Genomic DNA, 17,459 nt, shown 5'->3' with positions numbered 1-17,459 from the left:
CGGAACCAGCAGTGAGAGACTTTATACGTTTAGAAAACAGAAATCCATTGTAGGGGAAGATGGAGGTTGTGGCTGAGCAGAAACACTGTAAAGAAACTCCGATCAGGCCGCTGTCGTGGTCATTTATTCAGAAGTGTGTCACAGAGAAAATGTTCGGAAGGGGGTTCCTGTCCTTAAATGTGCTTCCGGTCAAGTGGGAGAGACAAGCGGGCGAGTGAAGACGGCGGAGTGGGGGGGCGTCTCGGGTGCCGTGACGGGGCTGGGACGGGTGCTTGGAGGTCACACAGATGTCCCCGCAGTCTGTGGGGACAGAGGAGTGGGCAGCCTGCACCCAGAAGCGCTGGGGGTGGTGCCCTGGGACGGAGGCAGGCAAGATCGGGAAAGCGGGCTTCCGGCACAGGTGTAAGGACCTCGAGGGACAGACACTGGGCACAGACCTGTATCGAGAGTCCCCATGGGCCCTGCTGTCCTCAGCAGTTTGGACCCGCTTTCGTGGGAAGCAGCTCCTCTCCAGCAGGCAGGCGCTGCGTCCCGAGAGAGACCGGTGCAGGTCGGGCCCAGCCTGCCTGGCAGGTGGGCCTGTCTCACAGATGAGACGTTTGTCGCTACAGAAAGACGGTGCTGAGGCGGAGGGGACGCCCCTGAAAGGCCGTGGTGGTGCATGAACGGAAGGACCGCCGGTCAGCCGTGTGTCAGGTGGCACGGACCTCGGATCCCTCCAGATGCTGGACTGGATCGAAGGAGACACCGAAGCGGGATTCCGTGTCAGGATCTCTGTCACGATGCAAATCACACGCTTGGCCAAGCATTGATCCTCTGCCGTCCAGCCCGTGACGGGGTGTTGGTACGGTGGGGCCTGCCTGTGTCTGGGCCTGTTTTTTTCAGGACGGATCAGAAAGGAACAGGGAGGCCGGCAAAAGTAACGGAGACCCGGCGGGAGCCTTTGAAGCTGCCGGCAAAACCGTTTGTCACGGAACGTTCCCGCAATGAACACGAGGTCCCGGCTCGCCTGCCGGCTCCGTTAGCAGACGCGGTGGCCTCCTCGGGGGGCTGGCCGTTTGTCCTGCACGAGGTTTCGGAGTCCACGGTGGTTCCCCCTGATCAGTTCTGCGACAGGTGCCAGCAGCCAAACGTGAAAGCCGGGCCGAGCAGTTTTCTGATGACGGAACCAGTTTTTCGCTGATGTTCGGAAACCGCATGAGTCAGGAAGAGAAGAAGAAGGGGAAAAAGCCAGCTCTTCAGTTCTGTGAGCTCCAGAAAAATTGTCAAGTTCCAGCAAGCCAATATTCATGCTGATGCGCTTCGTCCTAGCACCAGAACCTCCGTGGTTTCAGATTCCGTTTTACTTAAAGAGAACGAGGTCACTGGAGCAGAGACGGAGCGCGTTTGCTTTTCGGGCCATCAGCGGTGTGAGCGGTCGCAGGCGTTTTCGTCTTCGGGAAATGGCCGGGCCGTGGCCGTTCTCCTCGTCCACGCTGCTCAGAGAGAGCAGACGCGTGCGGGTGTGGACGGAGGGGCCGTGGACATGGCACGAGGCAGCTCCCGGAGCACGGACCGCCAGAGGGGGGAGGGTCGGCGCCTGTCCGCTCACCTCCTGGGCAGGGAGCCTCCCGCACATCAGACTCGAGTGAGGCTTTGAGGACTCAGCGCAGGCCCGGCCTCGATTCCAGAAAGGCAGCAGCAGAGTGGGTAGCTGACCTCCGAGAAGCTGGAGCCACAGCCGGTGAGCGGCCCAGCCAGGTCCGTCCTCCGCATGAGGGACCCAGGAGAGCAGGTCTTGCAGGGAGGGGACGGGTCGAGCCTGTGGATGGCCCCTCAGCCTGGGCCATCTTGTGGGAGCCCTGGGCCCAGACCCGTGGGGGGTGGGACCTATAAGTACGAGCCCTCCCCCGGGGGGCTGTGTTTATCATAAGTCAAACCTTCATGCTCAGTGTGATCGTTGTCACCCAGGGTCATCCTTTCCTGTCCCGGTTGCTTCCTCCCCCACGCCTGCCGAAGTACCCCAGGGTGTCCCCAAGACCCATCCGCTGCAGGTCTGTGTGCCCTTGGTCGGTTTACGAGGTTGTGCGTCACCATGCTCCCGCTCCTCCGAGCATGCTGCAAAGGTGCTGGGGAAAGTTCTGCTTACTCCTTCTTTAAATGCCATCTCCTTCCTGAGTGGCCAGGCCTGTGCAGGGCAGTGTAGTAAGGAGGGTGCTGTGTGCTTGTGTCCGTGTGTGAAGGAGAGAGCCCGCACGAGCACACGAGGAGGAGGAGAGAGGGCCACCTGGTGCATTTACTCGTGTCCGTGTGTCCAGCGATGACAAGCACGGCTTCTGAAACGGACAAGTGATGACACGGGACGACACCGACCAGGCCCTGCCGGCAGAAGTGACTCTGAGAACACCAGCTCACAAGTTAGATTCTCTTGCTTCTTTGGTGACTGTCACACGCACGGGTGTAGAGGTGCCATCCCAGGGTGGCTTACAGACATTTCGGGAGCACGTGTGGTTTTCTGAAACGTTATTTGGCTTAAATTATTTGCCCACATGTAACCTCTGTTTTTAGCAATAAAGGATAGAAACGTCCGTCCAGTGGGGAATCTCTAGGAATCTTTTTTTTTGTTTTCCACATAACTTTGGGATGTGTGTTGGCTCAGCAACATAAAAACACTTCACGTGCTGCGTTTTGGCAGTGTGCGTGCGTTCAGTCCTTTAGTGAACATGTAGGGACGCTTGGGGGACTCAGTTAAGTGTCTGACTTGGGCTCAGGTCATGATCTCACGGTTTGTGGGTCTGAGCCCCACGTCAGGCTCTGTGCTGACAGCTTAGACCCTAGGAGCTGCTTCGGATTCTGTGTCTCCCTCTCTCTCTGCTCCTCCCCCACTCATGCTCTTTCTCTCTCTCTCTCTCTCTCTCTCTCTGTCTCTCAAAAATAAACATAAAAAAAAGAGCGATGAACATTTATCAGTGCGCTTCCTATGAAAAGGTATATATGTAGCCCTTGACTCTCTCTTCCCTTTTTTCTTCTTCCTCGTGCTTAATAGAAGGCTGAGGAGAAAGCATCCAGAATGCTGGACACTAAGGAGACTTTCCAAAGTGATAAGCTTCCGTGGCTTTTTCTTTCCTTGCAAGCTGTGTGCTCATCCCGACCTGGATCTGACATCGAGATCAGGCAGAATGCAGTGGGGTACGCTTGTAAGATAAAATATTTAAGACTGAGCTCTACCAAGGCAGGGAAGGTGTTCCTGATGAGTGGGGTAGAGACGCACATGTGTGCACACAGACCCCCCACCCGCCTGCCTGTCTGTCCGTCCACCCACCCATCCAGCCATCCAACCACCCACCCATCTATCCACCCATCCACCCACCCATCCAACCATCCAACCACCCACCCATCTATCCACCCATCCACCCACCCATCCATCCATCTTTCTATCCTGTATCTGTCCATCATCATCTCTATCATGTACCTATCCATCCATTCACCCACCTGTCCATCATTTTCATCTATCCATCCATCAATGTCATCTATCATCTATTTATCATCTTCTTTTCTTTTTTAATTTTTTAATGTTTTTATTTATTTTTGAGAGACAGAGAGAGACAGAATGTGAGCAGGGGAGGGGCAGAGAAAGAGAGAGAAAGACACAGAATCTGAAGAGGCTCCAGGCTCTGAGCTGTCAGCGCGGAGCCCGACGCGGGGCTCGAACTCATAAGCCGTGAGATCACGACCCGAGCCGAAGTCGGACGCTTAACCCGCTGAGCCACCCAGGTGCCCCTATTTATCATTTTCTAGTCTGTTCGTCTACTGTCTATCTAAAACAGTCACTTTGGTGCTCTTCATGACAGCCGGTCAGGGGATGCAGAGGTGTAGGTACGATCAGTCAAGCCTTCTTGGATTTTTAGGAGACTAGGTTGTGACAATTTTAACGCTGCAGAAAGTGACCGTGGAAATGATTGGGGGCCGTGAGTGCTGACCCGGTGATGCCGGAGTCTGGGGCAGCTAGCTGGCCGGCCACCAGGCTGCAGAGGAGTCACAGAGGAGATTGCGGCATCCACCTGCACTGAATGAGATTTCTCTTCCCTTCCGTCTGCTTCTGTGGCCTTGCTCGCTGGCTTCAGAACGTGCGGAAGAGAGCGACCGGGAGACAGCAGGGTGCTGTCATGGTCCGTGTGTATTTCTTTTCACCTACCCTCAGCCCTTCCGCGGTCTCTCGGGTACAGGGGTGTTCGGTCGTGCAACACGCACCAGATATTTACCGAGCATGTGCTACACCAGATAACCCTCCCAGTGCTGGGAGCCATCCTCGTCCATTCCTTCGGGCCCCGAGAACTCGGGAGTCATCCCCGTGTGCCAGGTGGGCACTGTCCTTGGAGCTGGGGGTCGTGATGAGCAAGAGACGTGGCCCCTTTCTTAGTGAGGCGACAGTCTCCCTGAAGACGGAGGAGGGGCTTTGTCTTCCCCTCCCCCCCCCCCCCGCCGGCCTGTCTCACCCTAACAGACCTACCCAGGGGCAGACACGCTGCAGAAGTCTGTGCCTGGTGCCGGGAGAATCACACCCCAGCTCTGTGTTCTCTAGGGCAGTAGGAGTAGTGGGTGTGCGGTGTTTCAATCCGGAAGCAGTGCTGTGTGTTGCTTGGGCGGTAAGAGGACAGGAAGAGACTCCTTCCCTCGAGTCCCCCTTTTCTGAGTCCCCCTGGGTGTCCCTCCTGGTCTCGCTTTCACTGTGCTTCCTGTGGTCTGGCTCAGGACCTGATATCCCAAACCCCTTCTCCCTGGCTGGCAGGAATGGCTGTCTTCCTAACAGCCGTCTCTGACTTTGAGACTTCCGGGAAGTGCACCAAATGTAAGCCAGTCAGGTCAAGTCAGATCCCTCTCTCTCTGCCCCTCCCCTGCTCGTGTTCTCTCTCTCTCTCAAAATAAGTCAATAAGCATTAAAAGAAAAGAAATACCGAACGTTGCGTCTAAAGCAGAAGGCGTGTTTGGAGACACGCCGTGACTGAGGGATCTGGGCCGCGTGCTGCCTACACTCTGCTTCCCCGACATGCGGAATGGGTTCGAGCAAGAGGATCCCGAAAAAGCCTATAGTTCTTCAGTCCCCACACTGCACCGGCCCGTCCTCCGTGGCCCTGCCAGAGAGGCTGGCCTGCAAATAGCAACGTGAGCGCCCCTACCCCCCCCCCCCATACCCCCTTTGCAAACGAACTCCGAAGTTTCCAGTGGGGCCTGGCAGTTTGAATTTGGCTTCACTTGTTGCTTGCAGTTCATATTTCCGCCACATGGTCGACCCGTTAGGCTATTTCCCTCAGCCTCTGGGTTTTGATTACAGTGTTTATTTTCCACATTCGGGGGCTCTGTGATGACTTCTTTGAATTTGCCCGTCGTTATAGATCTTTGGGCATTTCTTCTTGGCTACCTGTCATGACAGACTTCTACTTACAAACTCTAAAGGCTTCATGTAGGAACCCAGAAAATAAGAAATCCAAAGCAGCCTTAACTGTTGACATAATGATGCCATACGGTGCACGAAGGTAACTTCTCCACAGCAGCCATGTGTTTATCGGTATAATTGAGTTGAGAAGATGGGGTGTGTGTGTGTGGGGGGGGGGGGTGGCATCTTGCCTAGGTGACATCTAGTCAAGTCAGTCAACAAAGTCTAAGATGCGGACAGGCCTCTCCCGATACTCTCTGGTGTTTCGTTGCTATTGTTTTTTTAAAAATTTTTTTTTAACATTTATTTATCTTTGAGACAGAGAGAGACAGAGCATGAACGGGGGAGGGTCAGAGAGAGGGAGACACAGAATCTGAAGCAGGCTCCAGGCTCTGAGCCGTCAGCACAGAGCCCGACGCGGGGCTCGAACTCACGGACCGCAAGATCATGACCTGAGCCGAAGCCGGCCGCTTAACCGACTGAGCCACCCAGGCCCCCCTCGTTGCTATTGTTTTATGCTTATGCTGAACACCAGCCCATAAAGAACAATGCACCAGGCTTGTGGGCCATAACACGATCATAACCTGTGAAGCAAGACTTAGCAGATTGCCGGGCAACGTCTGGGAAGGTTGGCAGAGGAGAAGTGAGGCACTTTTTATCGTTCAGTATCACTTGCCTGTAAAGAAGGTAAGATACCTCTCTGGAACTTTCTTATCACGCTGTAGAATAGGATTTTCTAGGAAAGGGCCTCAGCAGCAAGGCCCTTTCTAAGGGCCTCCATCTACATATATTTTCTTTCTAAGAAAATATTACTTTCTAAGCCTCCATCCACATATATTTTATATATTTTACGGCCCCAAGTAAATTCTTGCTGTGAATTAGTCCTTAATTTCTAGATGCACGGAAGAATTTTAACTAATTTCAGTGCTCGTGTTGAAATTCATTGAACAAATGCCAAAAATGATTGATTGAACCCCTGCTATTGCTGGGTGTAATTGTAGCTGCTACGGATACAGCAGCAGACAAAATGAAGCCGCTGATTTCTTGGTGCTCGTGATCTGGTGGGGTGGACAGTAAACCAAGAAGCCACGCACTCTGGATACAGGGAGGGTTTCTTGGTGAACAGTTGTGGACTGTGAGAATAGCAGAGCTCACGGAGGCCTGGAAAGTCGCCGTCAGAAGAGGAAAGTTGCCGAGAAGAAAAAGCTATAGGGCAGATGAAATCTGTCTGATTCGAACACAATGCCCGTGAAACATCCACGTGGAGACGGTTATATGTGTCTGGAGTTGGGGAAAGGTCTAGGGTGGAAATGCAAATTTGGGAACCGCGAGTTTGCTGATTCGCGGAGAGCGTTTAAAGCCAGGTGCGCCGTGGAGCGAACGTAGCCAGTCTGAGAACTTGAGCGCTGAGCCTCACCGTCGTTTGCGGGAGACGCACAGAGGGACCCAGGAAAAGCGAGCTGGGGTGCACGAGGGCCTGGACAGGCCGGAGTCTTGGAGGTAGAGGAGAAAGCGTCCCTGCTGTGTGGAGCCACAGACAGGGTGGGCCAAGAAGACAACCAAGGATTGCCGTTCTTTGGCGATGCGGGCAAGTTGTGGGCTTGGAAGGGCCCCTGGGTGGGCCCCAGAGAGCCCTGCGGGGGACAGGGGAGCCAGCAAGTGCAGACAGCTCCGGAGGCTTCCACCGTAACAAGAGAACAGAGGACGAACGAGGGGGCTGCAGGTGGATGACAGATGAAGAGACAGTTGTCGTCTTACAGGATGGGCCTGCCGACCGGGTTCTGCTCAGACCGCGGACGTGTGCGCCTCGTGGGTCTGGAGGCTGGAACCAGGTGCCTGCAGAGGAGGGTGCTCACGGGGACTCTCTGCCTGCTTTGCCCATGGCTGCCCCCTCACTGTGTCCTCACACGGAGGGGGAGAGAGGGAGAGCGAGCAAGAGCTCTCACAAGGGTACACTCCATCATGAGGGCCCACATTGCATGGCCTCATGGAACACCTTACTCTCCTCCCAAAGGCTCCATCCCTAAAGCCATCCCACGGAGGTTAGCGTTTCAACACACAGATGGGGGTGAGGGTGAGGGACACAATTCAGTCCAGAGCACCACACGGTGAACAAGAATATTCTAGAAAGTGTTGTGGGCTGTAAGATACATTGCTGATGGTGGACCATGAACCCAGAGGGCAGAAGGGGTGGGTTCGGGGTGCACGGAGGAACTTGAGATTGGATCAGACAAGGGGAAAATGCAGAGCCGTTTGGGAATCGGATTCCAGGGGCAAGGAATGTTCTGGAAGTGTTGAGTTTCTGGTGACTGAGGTGGACGAAAATTCAGGGTATGGTGGGATTCTCCTTTCGGTCTTCCAGGGGGAGGTAGGAAATTCTGGAAAATTACAGCCTCTTTTGGGGAGTGGTCTTCTGTCAAGTTGAAGCCACCAAGCCTGGGGTTCATTGTTGGGGGGTTGAGTTGGGGGAGAGACTGCCCACCAGGAGAGCACGGAGGCTCCCTGGCCTTGCTGCTGGGACGAAGGGGGCACCTCCCCTCCAGGGTGGTGGGCAGCCAGGAGGGGCCAGCCTTCCATAGAGGATCTGCATAAAGCGAGAGGTCGGTTTCAGCCAAAGCAACAGAGTTCTCCACTTGGTAAAATATGTCTGGCTATTACTTCTGTCGTTCAGATTTTTGTAACTAACAGCAAAAGGAGTAGTGACCGTAAAGGACTCATGGCTTCTACGGGATGGAGCTGGGATTTGATCGCACATCGACCGAGACTTGGGTGTAAAGTAGGTTCTGCACAGACACTTCATGAACTGCAGGAGATCCCAGGAGGCGTTCCTGGAGTTACTCAGACTCCCTTCTGCCTGTTTATTGGGCATACTGTTTATTAACTTCACACCTCACATGCTCTTAGTTAATTGGGGGCAGCTTGCACACGACCCTTCCTGATCGAGGGCACAATACGGCACACTGAGTTCCGATGTTTTGCAAGGAACAGTAATTCAGTCTGACTCTGCGTGGTGTTACCAGCCGCCAACTCAGTTATTTTCCGGGAGGTAACTGTGATGCCCTAAGATGTCATGTGCACCAGAATTATTCCGCTCACAGTCCCAAAGTTTTATGGAGAGCCTGTTGAATGTGGCAGGGCATGATGCGGCATTGGAGATGCCGTGGGAAAATTATTCAATATTGGACGCTTTTGACAATTTAATGGCTGCCCGTTCCCAGGCTGAATTGAATTCTGGAAGGCATTTTCTTTTCACTGTCTCAAAATGCATTTCACTCTGCAGCAAATAACATGTAGCTCTGGGCCTTCCTCACCAAACACAATGGAAAGAATCGGTTTAAATTTTATTGTCTGTTGATAAATACTCTGTGCATTATTTCAGTCAGTTCTAATTGGATTTATTTTTTAAACTCAATCTCTGTAAATTGTACTGACAGCAAACAGTAAAATCAGGCGGTTATTCTAATACCGAAAACATAAGCACACCAAAACTGCTCGTACGGCCCCGTCCTGGCCCTTTAATGCCTTAGCTGAACCAGGTGCTCTTGACGGGGACTTAGGGGGCCCTCGGAGTAGAGCATGACCCCGGCTAAGAAAAGACGCTTGCCACGCGGAGTGCATGGTATAAAATATCTTGAGGGACACCTGCGTGGCTCAGTCGGTGAAGCGTCTGAGTTCAGCTCAGATCATGATCTCACGGTTCATGAGTTCGAGCCCCGCATCAGGCTCTGTGCTGCCAGCACAGAACCCGCATCTGATCCTCTGTCCCCCTTTCTCTCTGCTCCTTGCCTGCTTGCACTCTCTCTCTCTCTGTCTCAAAATAAACTTTAAAAAATGCACATTTTGAAGATTGACTCTTCTGTTACCATATGAGAGAGCATCGTTGTTTCCCGGAATGAAATCAGGGTGCCCCCCATGCCAGTTGTGTTCGGGAACACGTCACATATGCGAACGCCATGATCATGCAAAGCCCAGCGACATACCTTTGTCTCTATCCTGTCATGCGTACCGTGCTGTCTCCTCTGTAAACACTGGGCACTTTGGCAATGGTGCCAGAGTCTCATCTCAGGAGGGTGTTTTCCTCCCCCTCTCAGAGGTGTTTCGCTCTGCTACGTGCAATGTGAGCCCAGTGCCTGCCTTGTTCCTTCCCTGGATGGGGGGCGGGGAGGGAGGGGACTCTCCCGTACCTACCTGTGCTCCTGGGGCTGGCACCCGGCAGGTCGTCACCCAGGTGCATGTTGTGGAACTAAACCCCGTGGGTCTCGTGGTCCCTTATAGGCCGTGCTGCACCTTCACATCCGGTAAGCAGCCCGACCAGGTGACAGCAGCCGTTGAACGTGCCGGAACTCATAAACGTTCATGGTTAACCAGGATCTGCTTATGGAGAGGGGAATGCCCCCAAGGGATCCGAATTCCTTACTCTTGGCACTCAAGGTTAAACAGGAGCATGTTACCTTCCCAGAGCTAGGGCTCGCAGAGGGCGGCGTCCGGTCTTTCTGGGGTGCCACGGGAGGCAGCGGCCACATGTGTATTTTCGTGGACTTGGGAATTGGGAATAAGGGGGAGGTTTGAGGAAACACGCCATCGGATGGTACTAGATACCCCAGAGTGTCTTTTCAAACGCTCGCGTCTCTGAGAGCGTCGTCCTCGTATGAAATGTCCGTAAATCGAGCCAGCACCAGGTGAGTTTCAAATGCTCGGCTAACCTCCTCACAGACACCTGAAGTCTGTTCAGAGTTGTTGGCGCGAATCGGCTGCCTCTCTCTTATTGGTTCCCTTTGAAACTTATTTTCAAAAATCAGATGAAGTTCTCGGTAGCTGATCTTACTGAAGGGTAATCCCGTTGATGCTAACTGGCGGCTCTTTGGAGGGAATAGAGCTGTGTTTCTACAACCAGAAATGCTAAGGACAGTCAACCGTCCTCTCTGGCAGGCAGTTCACACGCCCCCCGAGGGACGGGATTTTACCACCCTTTTCATCCCGTAGGTGCGGAGCCGAATCCGTGCCAGCCCACAGAGAACATTCCACCCAACTTAACGGATGTGTCTGCAGCCGCATCTCCTCCTCGGGCGGGCGGTCTTCACGGTGCTCTTGTTTCAGCAGCGATGCCACTGAAGTTCATTGCGGTTCTGTTTTTTGTTTTTTTTTTTTCTCCGACAGGTTCTCAGCATGATCATCAATGCAGCTTACAAGCCCGGAAGGGTATTGCGAGAACTACAACTGGTGGAAGATCCACACTGGAATTTCCAGGAGGAGACACTGAAGGCAAAGTATGTGTTTTCAGTTCTGCAAAACCGTGCTCTTGGCGACGGTTCGCCTGCCGCTTGGCAGCGTTGCCCCTGTTCCTTGTGACCCGGCCCAAAGAAGTGGGAACGGACGGAAGGCTGTCATCCTCTACATAGACTCATTGGCGTTTTTGTGGCCCAGAGCCGCCTTAAGCCTGGGGACTCCAGAAACAAAGGAGAGATTTATTTAGCTAATACTTGATCGCGTTAAGCATTCCGAGTCGGAACTTACTATGTTTTAAGGCCAGTAGATGATTTGATCAGAAGGGGAAGAACTGTAAAAGAGAGGCTGTCCCTTGCCATTATCATACATGATTCAGTCACAGCGCTTCCTGTTTGATGCCGTGGGGAGTTAGTGCCAGACACACGTGCTCTTCGCTCTGGTTGCTGGCCGTGTTGAAAGGTAACCGTTGGTTTGGCCAGTGGCCTGTGGGTTGACATGTGGTTGGGCACTTCCTTTATTTGCAGATAGACTAATGGGAAAGGTGATATTTTGGATTTGCTTTAGGTTTCCCGAACTCTGAGATGGATGGCACCCGCGGGATAGATACGGTTGAACACGGTTGTCCGTTTAGGAGGCAGACGGAAGAAGATCCGTTTGTCAAGATAATTTTGTTTAATAATTGTTTTGACTTTTGGCCCTTCATATTCATTTAGCTCTGCAGTAGAGTAGATCTTCCTGATCGACTTCTTGTCTAACGGTGTCCTAAATAAAATAGCGTTTAGATGTGCGACGTTTGGGAAATGATACTTTTTTAAGATTTACTTACCTATTTGAGAGAGACACAGACAGTGCAAGCAGGGGAGGGGCAGAGAGAGAGAATCCCAAGCAGGCTCTGTGCTGCCAGCACAGAGCCCGACGTGGGGCTTGAACTCCCGAACTGGGAGATCATGACCTGAGCCGAAGTCAAGAGTCTGACGCTCAACCGACTGAGCCCCCCAGGCGCCCTGAGCACGTCTGCAATTTCAGATTCGGCGCAAGTCATCTGGGATCTGATGACGTTCTGCCAACTCACAGAAGTTAGAGGAAGTACGTGTTAACAGGGAGAACGTTTATTTATATGAAGAGGCACATATCTCGTCCTTCCCGAGAAATATTTAAATGAACTTCCCCTGTAGTGCAGAAGAAAATCAAGTTTTTTTTTTTCCAGTGTAACATTCCCTAGCTTTCTGCTTTATCTAAGGGAGACACCATCTAAGGTAGAACATTTTCTTGTAAGGCTAATTCATAGGAACAGTGGTGGCCAAAAACCCGAACGAGTGTTTTTTCCCGAGACACTCTTCTGTAAAATTCAGTGCATCCCAGATATACCTGATGGATAAGAAAATAGGAAAAATACAAAAATCTTAAATCCTATTAAAATCTCCCCTGTCCCTAAATAAGCCAGAAACTTGCCCCAGGTACCAAAATGACAGGGGGCGTTAATTTTGCGGTGTTTTCGCCGGTGTTCAGAGCTTTTATTAAGTCCAGCCCCGATACAATCAAAACAGTCAGCCCGGCTGGATTGGAAAGGCAGCGTGTTCCTGTTCTATCAGATACGACAGTGACTTCCTTAGCCGGATCTTACATAGCAACTTAGAATGCGAAAGTGTCTGTCTGTGCCGGGTTCCAGGCGTGCGGGATCACGGCAGCATCTCAGAGCAGCTGCTAATGGTGACAGGTTTACAGGGGGGCGGAGGGGGGGGTGGGGGGGAGCGTTCCGTCATGACGCTCCGTGTTGCTTCTGATGCTTCTGACGTAAAACGACAACTTTTCAGATCTTGACAACTTTGCTGTTTCCTTCGGTACAAATGAGAGGAGAGGGCGCTGGCGTCTTCCCGTTTTGCGTTCTGTCACAAATAAATTAACCCAGTGGAGGGGGGACCCGCATTTCAGGCTCTGGGTTGTCTTCTTGTGGTCCTTGAAGGACAGTATTACAAGGAGAGGTTTCAAGAAGAGAGGACGTGAGATCGTCCAGGCATGGGGCTTGCGAGTGCTGCCTGCTAGCATCTGGGCTTTCTTTCTCTTTTTTTAATGTTTGTTTATTTTTGAGGGAGAGACCGAGCACGAGCGGGGGAGGGGAAGAGAGCGAGCGAGACCCAGAATCCGAAGCAGGCTCCAGGCCCCGAGCTGTCAGCACAGAGCCCGATGTGGGGCTCGAACCCACGAACGGCGAGATCATGACCCAAGCCAAGGCCGGACGCTTAGCCGGCTGAGCCACCGAGGCGCCCCTGGGCTTTCTGGGTTTTTCCTCTTGTGAAGAGTAAAAAACCCACTTACTTGACCGGATGGAGGTTCCATTGAAAAGGTTTGACCTGTACGGGGGAGGAAAAGGAACATTGCCCCTTAGTGATTTTTTTCCTATTTGTCCAACGGCGGTACCTTTCCTACTGAAACAAAATATCGCAGGATTGAACACCGCATAAGGGGTGCTGTCATGAGTCTGCAGCATGTATTGAGAGGTGCCAGAGGAATAGTAGCTTCTAACATCGTTCATGTCGGCAGTCCTGGAAGAGAGAATTCTCTTTCCGATGAACTCGGGTGTACTGAATTGACCTACATTATTTTGAATTTCAGGAGGAGGAATTTAGGCTCTGCCTTAGGGGGATTAAAAAAAGTTCCCACTCCGTGCATCTAGAGACACTTAAATGTTTTCCGACGCGTTATAGAATCTTCTTGGGGAGAAAAGACCGTTAACTCTGCTTTGAGTGGCTTTTGTGATAATCTTCATAAAATCCAGGGGAAGGCTTCATAGATTTTCCCAGTCTTCTGTTACAGTTATTCAGAATATTTAAAGAGGAAATGTCCTCTTTAATTTGGAGCGAGTTAGACTTCCTTATCACTTAGGCAGAAGCAAAGAAAGTCACATCTTTGAGGTGAGTCATGCTTGGCTCTCTGGAATTGATATTTTTGTTTCTTTTCCATCAGCAATTACTAATTTATATATGTTTTGATTTCACCTTCTTTTTTTTGTCTTCTACTCATGCTCATATTTTGTGAATAGCAAGATGTACTATTTGGCTATAAAGTGATTTGTGTGAAAAAGGATTCCCAAAACAGAAACTTCTCACTGAATAAAAAATTCAGCTCGCTCATTCGTTCGTTTTTACGTTGGGCACTTGCTGTCCTGAAAATGTATACCGTAAACGGTACAGGAAGCAGGTGGCCGAACCGGTTTGTGGAGCGTAAGCCTGGAGTTCTGCGTGTGCCCAATTAAGTTCATGAGGTTATGGGCGTGGTGTTTCTGGTTCAAACACAGATCAGTTGAGGATGTTCGGAATTGGATCGGTGTTTCTGAAAATAATCACCCCTCTCCCCAATGTGTTGCTCGTAATGATTAGAGTTCTCATTAATTGAGATGCAGGAATCGAGAAAGAAGGGAGAGGTGTCTGAGGGGTTGAGTTTCATAAGACCGAAAACCAGTGACCCAGTGTGTTGACCATAGTTTTGACGATCGAGATGTGACCGTGAAGGAGAGGCTGTCTTCTGGAGGAGATCAGGATCATATCTTATTGGTGCTAACAAGAGTGATTTCCCCACAACATCTGAAGCTTTTCTGTTTCTGCAGAGTTAAATTCTCCCTTCAGTACTCGAGGATGTGAATTCAGCTTGACGGAGTAGAACCTCGTTTTCCATTCTCACACTCCTGTCGCTCCCTCCCAAGAGTTTGCTAAAAGGTCCCGCTCTGGGTCCGTTTGAAAGTGAATACTAGAAGTCATGCCAAGTTGAAGTCATCCCCCTTGGACCGTACTGATATTTTTACATGGATCATTACAGGATTGTGGGTTGTTTTCAGTCTGTATTTCCTGTTGGCTCAAAATCCATTTTGGTTTTCCTCAACTCCTGACTATTGAAAGAGACCACTTTTTCTAGTACCCTTGGGTTTCTGTCTTTCTGGGCCCTACCATATTGCACTCCCATGTGGAAATGAATCCCTGCTCTAATGGGTAGGAAGATATCAGAAGGCCGTTCATACTCCCTTATTGATGTCAAGGAGGAAGAACATTTTCTCTACCCTGTTATGTTCAGTCCCTGGGAGCCTGCAAATTAAACTGACAAAAGACAGATTATCAAGAGGAAAGACCATTTACTTAAGGAGCAGTGAACACACAGCAGGCAAGGTACTTCGGGATGAGTAACTTGAAGGGGCAGTTAGAACAAATAGGTTTCTTTATGAAAGATAAATGAGTTTTTAGGAGAGCGAATGGGGGAAAAGAAAGTTTGTGAAAATGTTGCCTTACACAGGCATAAAGCAGTCTTTGTGTCTTCTTCATGGTCATGAAACTCCTGAGAAGGGATTTACGGTAGGTTTACTCTGGTCTCTCCCCTGGGGTTAGAAGCCACTCCAAAGAGGGAATTTAATGGTAGTCCTCATTTCTCAGAAGTGTCTGCTTTTAGTCAGATACGGGAGCTGTGAGAAAGCTGCTTTCTGCGTCCGTTGAATCCCAAACATCTTTATCTAAAAATAATCTCTGGACTCCGGGCTTCTGAGTGCGTCCCCACGGTGACGGCCAGGAAGTGTGTCCCTCAGGTGTCCCTCCAGTAATGCAGAGGTGCTAAGGGAACGGGGTGAAGGAGTCTTAAAAATGACGGAGTCGAGGGGCGCCTGGGTGGCTCGGTCGGTTGAGCGGCCGACTTCGGCTCAGGTCATGATCTCGCGGTCCGTGAGTTCGAGCCCCACGTCGGGCTCTGTGCTGACCGCTCAGAGCCTGGAGCCTGTTTCGGATTCTGTGTCTCCCTCTCTCTGCGCCCCTCCCCCGTTCATGCTCTGTCTCTCTCTGTCTCAAAAATAAATAAATGTTTAAAAGAAAATGACGGAGTCGAAGCTCCTCTGTGGACTGTTGCTCACCGCAGATCTTCCCGTGGCTCCCTCCTTCCCCACCTTTCTTATCTTCGTCACTTCCGACCCGCTGATCTTCTACTTCTTTTTTCCTTCCTGCCTCCCTCCCTCCCTCCCTCCTTTTCTCCCTTCCTTCCTTCCTTCCTTCCTCCCTCCCTCCCTCCCTCCCTCCCTCTCTCCCTCCCTCCCTCCCTTCTTCCTTCCTCCCTCCCTCCCTCCCTCCCTTCCTCCTTTTTCTCCTTCCTTCCTTCCTTCCTCCCTCCCTCCCTCCCTCTCTCCCTCCCTCCCTCCCTCCCTTCCTCCTTCCTTCCTCCCTCCCTTCCTCCTTTTTCTCCTTCCTTCCTTCCTCCCCTCCCTCCTTCCTCCCTCCCTCCTCCTTTTCCTCCTTCCTCCCTTCCGCCCTCCCTTCCTCCTTCCTCCCTTCCTCCCCTCCCTCCCTCCTTCCTCCCCTCCCTCCTTCCTCCCTCCCTCCCTCCTCCTTTCCCTCCTTCCTTCCTTCCTTCTTTCCTCCTTTTCCTCCTTCCTCCCTTCCTCCTTTTCCTCCTTCCTTCCTTCCTTCCTCCTTTTCCTCCTTTTCCTCCTTTTCCTCCTTCCTCCCTCCCTTCCTCCTTTTTCTCCTTCCTTCCTTCATCCCCTCCCTCCTTCCTCCCTCCCTCCCTCCTCCTTTTCCTCCTTCTTCCCTTCCTCCTTTTCCTCCTTCCTTCCTTCCTCCTTTCCTCCTTTTCCTCCTTCCTCCCTTCCTCCCTCCCTTCCTTCTTTTCCTCCTTCCTCCCTTCCGCCCTCCCTTCCTCCTTTTCCTCCCTCCTTCCTCCCTCCCTCCCTCCTCCTTTTCCTCCTTCCTCCCTTCCTCCTTTTCCTCCTTCCTTCCTTCCTTCCTTCCTTCCTTCCTTCCTTCCTTCCTCCTTTTCCTCCTTTTCCTCCTTCCTCCCTTCCTCCCCTCCCTCCCCCCTGCCTCCCTCCCTCCCTTCTTCCTTCCAAGATTGATCATAATGCCAGGAGTTCTGTGTACTAGCCTGATGGTGTCTTTCAATATTCTCCTCTGTTTCTTCACAGAACTTGTACTCTGTGCTTTAAAAACCTTACCTTGTGTTGTGTTTAGGACAGGTCTGCTGGGCCATTTAATAAATTATGCGGCCGAGTGTCCTTCCCTCCAGACAAGCACTGCCAGGCTATAGCAGAGAGCTTCCTCCTGTGCCCTTGAGCTGCTCTCCTCACACGTCTCCCCACGAAGGCATGTCGTTGGCCTACTGTTCTTACACCTTTCGTGGCGGGGAGAGCTTCAAAGCGGACTCCGCTTTCTCCTGCGGTCAAGACTAGTGAGGGGGCCAGGACGTGGCAGTGGAGCCCCCCCGGTGCCCTGCGTGCTGCCCTCCTGCCTCTCCACATCCGTCGGACCTACTGACACCTGTCTGTCTGTCCCTGGAGGCCCTGAGGATCAGAGGGATGGTCACGTGGGGCAGAGTCTCGGAGGAAATAGAAACAACAGCACCCCAGAAACGCAGGTGTCCCACTAGACCCCAGCCATTGCGTCAAAGCTTAGGGCCGCCTTCTGCCTCTGTTTTCGGTAGGCCAGTATCTCTGCGTGTTCGGCGCGTCCTTGTGAAAAAAGAGTCGTGTGAACAATCGCCCTCACGTGTGGACCGACTCCAGACAAGCCAGGATCTTGGTCCGGGCTGGGGCTGTGAGGTCCAAACAGCTTGTTTTCCACATCACCCCAAAAATCCCACCGGGCAGGGCGCCTGGGCGGCTCAGCCGGTTAAGTGTCCGACTCTTGGCTTCTGCTCAGGTCGTGGTCTCACAGCTCGTGAGTTCGCGCCCCGCTCTGCAGGGCTCGCTCTCGCCTTTTGCTTTCCCGTATTTGCACGCCGGCCAACACACAGCGGGCACAGCTGGCCCTCACGGCCTTCAGGCCCCACTACGGAACTAGTCCCCCCGTGCACGTCC

The 17,459-nt window shown here is 52.1% G+C and overlaps 1 protein-coding gene across 15 annotated transcripts in view; it reads left to right on the top strand.

The window, feature by feature from the left end:
• Positions 1-17,459, top strand: part of SFMBT2 (Scm like with four mbt domains 2) — a 233,049-nt gene that overhangs the window by 193,584 nt on the left and 22,006 nt on the right. For all 15 annotated transcript variants that reach the window (XR_006219594.1, XM_042990985.1, XM_042990988.1 and 12 more), the window contains one exon: positions 10,571-10,680. Coding sequence is in view for 14 of the 15 variants with exons in the window: in XM_042990985.1 (XP_042846919.1) it covers positions 10,571-10,680 (110 nt within the window). In the remaining variant the exon portion in view is untranslated. The remainder of the gene's footprint in view (positions 1-10,570; positions 10,681-17,459) is intronic.

Source organism: Panthera tigris, chromosome B4 (genome assembly GCF_018350195.1).
Source record: "Panthera tigris isolate Pti1 chromosome B4, P.tigris_Pti1_mat1.1, whole genome shotgun sequence".
In the NCBI taxonomy this organism is placed as follows: domain Eukaryota; kingdom Metazoa; phylum Chordata; class Mammalia; order Carnivora; family Felidae; genus Panthera; species Panthera tigris.
The sequence above is the reverse complement of the archived record's forward strand: the minus strand, read 5'-3'. Positions and strand labels throughout refer to the sequence as shown.